This window comes from Triticum aestivum, chromosome 2D (genome assembly GCF_018294505.1).
Source record: "Triticum aestivum cultivar Chinese Spring chromosome 2D, IWGSC CS RefSeq v2.1, whole genome shotgun sequence".
In the NCBI taxonomy this organism is placed as follows: Eukaryota; Viridiplantae; Streptophyta; class Magnoliopsida; order Poales; family Poaceae; genus Triticum; species Triticum aestivum.
Window position 1 is genome coordinate 654,351,276 of NC_057799.1, and position 6,370 is coordinate 654,357,645.

Consider the following 6,370-nt stretch of genomic DNA (forward strand, 5'->3'; position numbering starts at 1 on the left):
ATATCTGTCTCCCACTCTGTTATCTCCTCGTCTTCTACCTCCCGACCCGCTAACGGATAGTGAAAGTGAAAGATGGCGGCTTTGGCAATGGCGATGGGGATGGGGATGGCGGTCATCCCCCGGGTGGCCCAGCCGCCGGCTGGCGCGCGGTGCGTCTCCGTCCGCGCGGCTGCGCCTCCGCGGCAGCAGCGCTCGTCCCGGCCGCCACCAAGGAACCGCGGCCCTCCACCGCAGAACCGCCGGCGCGGGCCGCCGCCCAGGCTCCGCGACGACGACGGCGACGACCAGGGTCCGCCCGGTAGGCGTGGCTCTCCTGGCGCGCCCAGCCGCCACCACCAGGGCCGCGGGCCGCCGAGGGGCTCAGCCGGCCGGCCGCCGCCCAGGGGGCAATCCGGCCGCGCGCCGCCGACAGACATGGCCCGCTCGCCCGTCGTCGCTCTGCGGCGGGAGGAGGAGGAGTTCGACGACGAGGCGGGGTACAGGGAATACGACGAGGAGGATGAGGAGGAGGGGGAGGGGAGGTTCGCTGGGGGGACACGGTCCGGCGGCGCCATGCCCAAGCCGCCCGCCGGCTTCGTCCTCGACGACCAGGGCCGGTGCATCGCCGCCGCCTCCAAGCGCATCGTCACCATCGTCAGTTGCTCCACATTCAGCTTTCTCCTAGCTAGCAGTTCATACTTCAAATGCATTATTATCCTAATGTTCATCTTGCAAAATTATGCAGATTGATGACGCGAACAATCGTCCATTGGAGTGCATAATCAGGAGAGTTTTCAGCAGCACCCAGGATCATGAATGCTTGCTTCTCTGCCCGGTCGACATGTAATTTACCACACTCTGCAAATTAGTTGCAAACTTGCAATGTTCATAAGTGATTCCCCTCTTCTTTGATTACTTCTTTCAGGCCTGTGCAGGTGCTCAAGAGCACAAACTTCAGCGGCTGGATCGCTGTATGTCTCCAGTTCCCTACACTTTCATCGACCGAGTGCTCAATTCATTTGTAGTTCAAGCATGATTTCAGTTGATACTAGAAATATCCATTTCTCTCCGTATGGTGTTTAATGAAGTAAACAATGTGTTCTTCTCCATTTGATTGTAGGTTGACGATGACCAGATTAAGCAGATCATTCCATCGGTTGCGTACGCCCTCGCTAGAGTGCATATGCACTTTGTAGAAAGCGGGTAAGGATCACACAGAAACACCATAGAAATGCAAACTTCTAACCTTTATAACTGAACTGAGACAAGGGCATTACAAATGCTTATGTGTACATTTAACCGTGTTCATTGCTTATGTAACACACTGACACTATGATATTTCACCCTCTGGGCTGTGTGCAGAGGCTGGGGAGAGATCTCCATTGTCGAAAAATGATACTGTAATAGTCTCTTGCCCTCTGTTTCAGATTCTGCTACACAGCACGGGGTGGCTTCTGCTTTCCTGAAGATGCCATCCAAGAATTCCACGGTAACCAGAAGCACTAACCTGTCTAGTATTATTGTGTCAGTAATCCCCCCTAAAAATAGGCTCCTGCTTGTAAGAAAAGGTTTCAATGATATCTTTCTTGCTGTGAATTTAAAAGTTTGTGTGTCTCTTATGTGATGTGCTTCTAGTTGTGTAGTTCCCTCTTTGATTTGTCATATTAAAATTGCAGATTCTAGTGGCGGTAGCGGGGAGGCACCTTTTGAAGGTGTAGAGATTTGCAACTTCAACTTGGTGAGTAAATTAGATTCCTTTACTTATCTTCTTATTTTGTGGCTGTAGCCAAATAATCGAATTCCGTCCAAGTAGAGAGATGCGGTGACTGTAATGTATTTGCCTTCTCAGAATAGTTGGACATATTCATGTCTTGCTGCTACTGTAATTATCTTGCAGTGTTTTTTTGGCATGCTTGTGAATATGTTATTGCTGGCACTTAGCGTGGATACTCTGTTTGCAGGACGGTGCACACTATATGATCTATACACCAGTCGATCCGCTTCTATTCGTCGCAGTCAAGGTATATCAGTTGCCCTTTCAGCCTGCTTAGCAACTCTCGGCAGCTAAATGCTTTTATAAACCCCACAATGAAAGATGTTATGCATAATTAATGATTGGCATGTCATTGTGCAGGACAAGGATGGTGTGCTACGCATTGCTGAAGATGTAGGTCCAGTTACCACTATTCTTATACGCTGGAGAGCGTTTTGATGATTGGCAGTGCAACTTAAAAGCACTTTGTGTATGAACAGCAGCTGTACTTACTTATGGTGACCTTGAAACATGCAGGATCTGATGGACGACCCCAGCATCGTGAGCGCCATAGATGAAGAGACGGAGTTCACGGCATTGGTGGTATGTGAGCCGGAGATTGCATTCTTTCTTTCTTTCTTTCTTTCTAGTTGGCTCCTAGCTACTTTTTGCTATTGATGATCATATTTTTGTACTGACTGGTGTTTGATGTTTTGGTTGCTTTGTGTATGCAGGAGGAGGAGGAGGCCCTTCTCGAATCAATACTGCACGGCGACGATGATGTTAGCTGATGCTTACTTGCATGATGAGAACGTGAGGATACGTAGATTGTATGTTTGTGAGAACGATTCTCTTTGGAGAATGTGTTGTTAGATCTCGCGTAGAGAGTACGCATTTTGCAGGTAGGGATGATACACATATCGTTGGTGTTGTTGTATGTGTTTGTAAAGCGAGTGTGGGTTAAGAAGAAGCTGCAGGTCTTCAATTTGGAGGATGTAATGGTAGATAGTTTTGTTTGCTTGTTATGGCAGTGGCCCATGGTGAAACAAAACAGACATCATTTGTCTATGAGTTGGAGACATCGATGAATGAGTGGATTTAGTAGTATTGTTGACTTTTATTACAATCAAATTGAAGTTTAGAGGGATACACAAGTTTTTGGAGTTATTCCAAAATAACTGCATCGTGCAAAGAAAGAGACCACAAATGCATTTTAATAATTTGCAAAACTAATTCCAATGTGTTATTGAACTCAAACTTACTTACTTTTTTACATGTTTGAGATTTCCTACCCATATAAATCTTGAGTATATCAACATCACTTCAAAATATCTCGCTTACTCTGATAAAAAAGTATCTTGCTCAATAAAAAAAGTTCAATAACCACCAACAGTACCGTATTTTAACGTATATAATCATCACTATGTTCATTACAAAAAGCACTCTTGCGATACTCGACACCAAAATTAGGAAATCATTACTATTTTCAAACAAGAGTATATCAACTTCTAAAGATATAGCAATTTTTTCAACAAACTTAATTGAAATCTCAATTTGATCCTTTTAGAGCCATGAAACTATCACATTTTTTTTATGCCAGAAATAACAATATCAAGTTGAAAATTATGTCTATTTGAATACATGTTTTGAGAAAAGACAATTATACTAAGATGATATAGCATGGGTCGTTCACTACTAGGAAAATGCTTATAGATAGAAGTTTACCAGAGGCGTTTGTTTATGACCCCACACTACTAGTAGTTAGTAGTAGCGCTGGTTAGAAAGAGCATTACTGGTATCTGTTAGCAGCAGCGCTTGTTCTTTAGCCCCACACTACTGCTAAGTGTAACACACCACACTCCCTGATCAATAAATATTAGCAGCGCTGGTTGTCCAACCGGCGCTACTGTTAGTTTAGGATCTATAGCGCCTGTTTAGATAAACGCGCTACTGCTATTTCCTCTATGTATAACATTTTACCAGTAGCGTGTTTTCCTAGCCCACGCTATAGGTAGTGCAACACTACCCGTAGATATTTTGCAGGCGCCCATAGCAGTAGCACGCATAGGTGACCCGCGCTACTGCTATGGCCACCAGCCACCTACCACCTTTCCCCTTCTTCCTCCACTCTCTTCTTCCTCCCCCTTCCTTTCTCCCCCTTTCCTTGCACCTTGTTTGTTCCTTTCAATGCTCCCCCTCCACCACCCCTCCATTAGAGCCCTCCCTCCCCCTTTTCTTTGCCCTCCACCACCCCCTCTTCTTTGCCCCTCCACCACCCCTCCGTTAGAGCCCTCCCTCCCCCTCTTCTTTGCCCTCCACCCCCCCTCTTCTTTGCCCTCCACCACCACCCCCTCCATTAGTGCCCTCCCCCCCTCTTCTTTGCCCTCCACCACCCCCTTCCATTAATGCCTTCCCTCTCCTCTCCCTCTCCTCCCACTCTCTCCCTAGCTCTCTCTCCCTAGCTAGCTAGCTAGTCAGAGCTATATATCTAGAGCTATTAGGTAATTAAGAAGAAAGGTGCTCGATATCCCTCTCGACACATAGGTGAGCAAAAAAAGTATTTGTGTGGATAGGACCGAAACTATATATATGTGGGTGATATGAGAATATACCGAATTGTGTGTGGCATAATTTGAGTTGCCTACATTGTGTATTTGATGAAATAATGCGGGTGGCATGAGTTGCCTATGTTTTGCCGAAATGTCGATTCAATTCCGTTTCGGCGAATTTCGGGCAAACTCAATATGTCCTATATTTAGGGAAGGTCATGCCGAATTTTTGTATGAATTTGATCCATGCACGCATATATACGTGGTTATAATATTTGCTCCGCGCGCAGGTGATCATGAAGGTCAGTGGAAGGATGGTGGAAAGATACTAGCAATCCGCTGTGGACGGCATGTATGAAAAAAGACTAAAGGATGTTGTATGTTGATACGTCTCCAACGTATCTGTAATTTATGAAGTATTCATGTTGTTTTATTATCATTCTTGGATGTTTTACAATCATTTTATAGCAACTTTATATCATTTTTTGGGACTAACGTATTGACCCAGTGCCCAGTGCCAGTTGTTATTTTTTGCTTGTTTTTTACATCGCAGGAAATCAATATCAAACAGAGTCCAAATGCAAAGAAACTCAACGATGATTTTTTATGGACCAGGAGACAACCTTTGGGCCAGAGCAGCACCTGGGGGGTGCCCCGAGGGGGCACAACCCACCAGGGCACGCCAGGCCCACCTGGCGCGCCCAGGTGGGTTGTGCCCACCTCGGTGGCCTCCCGCACCCCTTCTTTGCACTATAAATTCCCAAATATTCCGAAACCCTTCGGGGTTAACCTAGATCTGAAGTTCCGCCGCCGCAAGGTCTCTGTATCCACCGGAAACCAATCTAGCTCCATTCCGGCACCCTGCCGGAGGGGGGAATCATCTTCGGTGGCCATCTTCATCATCCCGGAGGCCACCACGATGAGGAGGGAGTAGTCCAACCTCGGGTCTGAGGGTTTGTACCAGTAGCTATTTGTTTAATCTCTCTCTCTCTCTCTCTCTCGTGATCTATATCATGGGCTTTGTTAATATAGTCGGATCATATGATGTTTCTCCCCTCTATACTTTTGTTGTGATGAATTGAGTCTTTAGCCTTTAAAGTTTTGTCTTGTCGGATTGAATATTCAGAGATGAGAACACATGATGTATGTCTTGCGGTATGAATACTTGAGGTGACAATTGGGGTATCATATTGATTCACTTGATATGTGTCTTGGCATTCAACTCACGGATTCCCGCGGTGATATTGGGGTAATCTTTGCATAGGGGTTGATGCACGTTTTTATTATCTTTTCTCCGATAGAAACTTTGGGGTCTCTTTGTAGTTCCTTGTGATGGATTGAGTATTATGAATATGAATTTTCTTTGGTGTTATTCTAGTACGAACTCTAGGGTAGATCGAACGGAAAAAATAGCTTTGTGTTATTTTAGTACGAACTCTTGATTAGATCGAACGGAAAGTAGCTTTGAGGTGGTCTCTCGTACCCTACAAACAATATCTATCTTTTGTTCTCCGCTAATAGGAACTCGGGAGTGATTCTTTATTGCACTTTTGAGGATAATCATATGATCCAACTATGTTAGCACTCTTGAGAAATTGCACTAGCGAAAGTATGGACCCTAGGCCTTGTTTTCAAGCATTGCAATACCGTTTTTACGCCCGTTTACTATTTGCTACCTTGCTGTTTTTATTTATTCAAATTATAAAAATATATTTCTACCATCAATGTTACACTTTTATCACCATCTCTTCACCGAACTAGTGCACCTATACCATTTGCCATTGTATTGGGTGTGTTGGGGACACAAGAGATTTCTTGTATTTGGTTGCAGGGTCGTTTGAGAGAGACTATCTTCATCCTACACCTCTCACGGATTGATAAACCTTAGGTCATCCACTTGAGGGAAAATTGCTACTGTCCTACAAAACTCTGCGCTTGGAGGTCCAACACGTGTCTACAAGAATAAAGTTGCATAGTAGACATCATATGTCCGTGTCGAAAATGCAAAGGAATAGTCAGGCTCGACCCCTTTGAGGGTGGTACATTCAAGGCGCACCTGCTCATGCATGGTTTCATGGATGGCCATACT

At 45.3% G+C, this 6,370-nt stretch overlaps 1 protein-coding gene across 1 annotated transcript; it reads left to right on the forward strand.

Moving 5' to 3' along the window:
* Positions 1-72: 72 nt before the first annotated feature.
* LOC123055427 (uncharacterized) lies at positions 73-2,839 on the forward strand. Its single transcript, XM_044479442.1, has 10 exons — positions 73-633; positions 725-822; positions 905-950; positions 1,100-1,182; positions 1,407-1,468; positions 1,656-1,717; positions 1,941-2,000; positions 2,114-2,146; positions 2,270-2,335; positions 2,467-2,839. The coding sequence occupies exons 1-10, from the start codon at positions 73-75 to the stop codon at positions 2,521-2,523; spliced, it is 1,128 nt and encodes a 375-aa protein (XP_044335377.1). The 3' UTR covers positions 2,524-2,839.
* Positions 2,840-6,370: the final 3,531 nt, after the last annotated feature.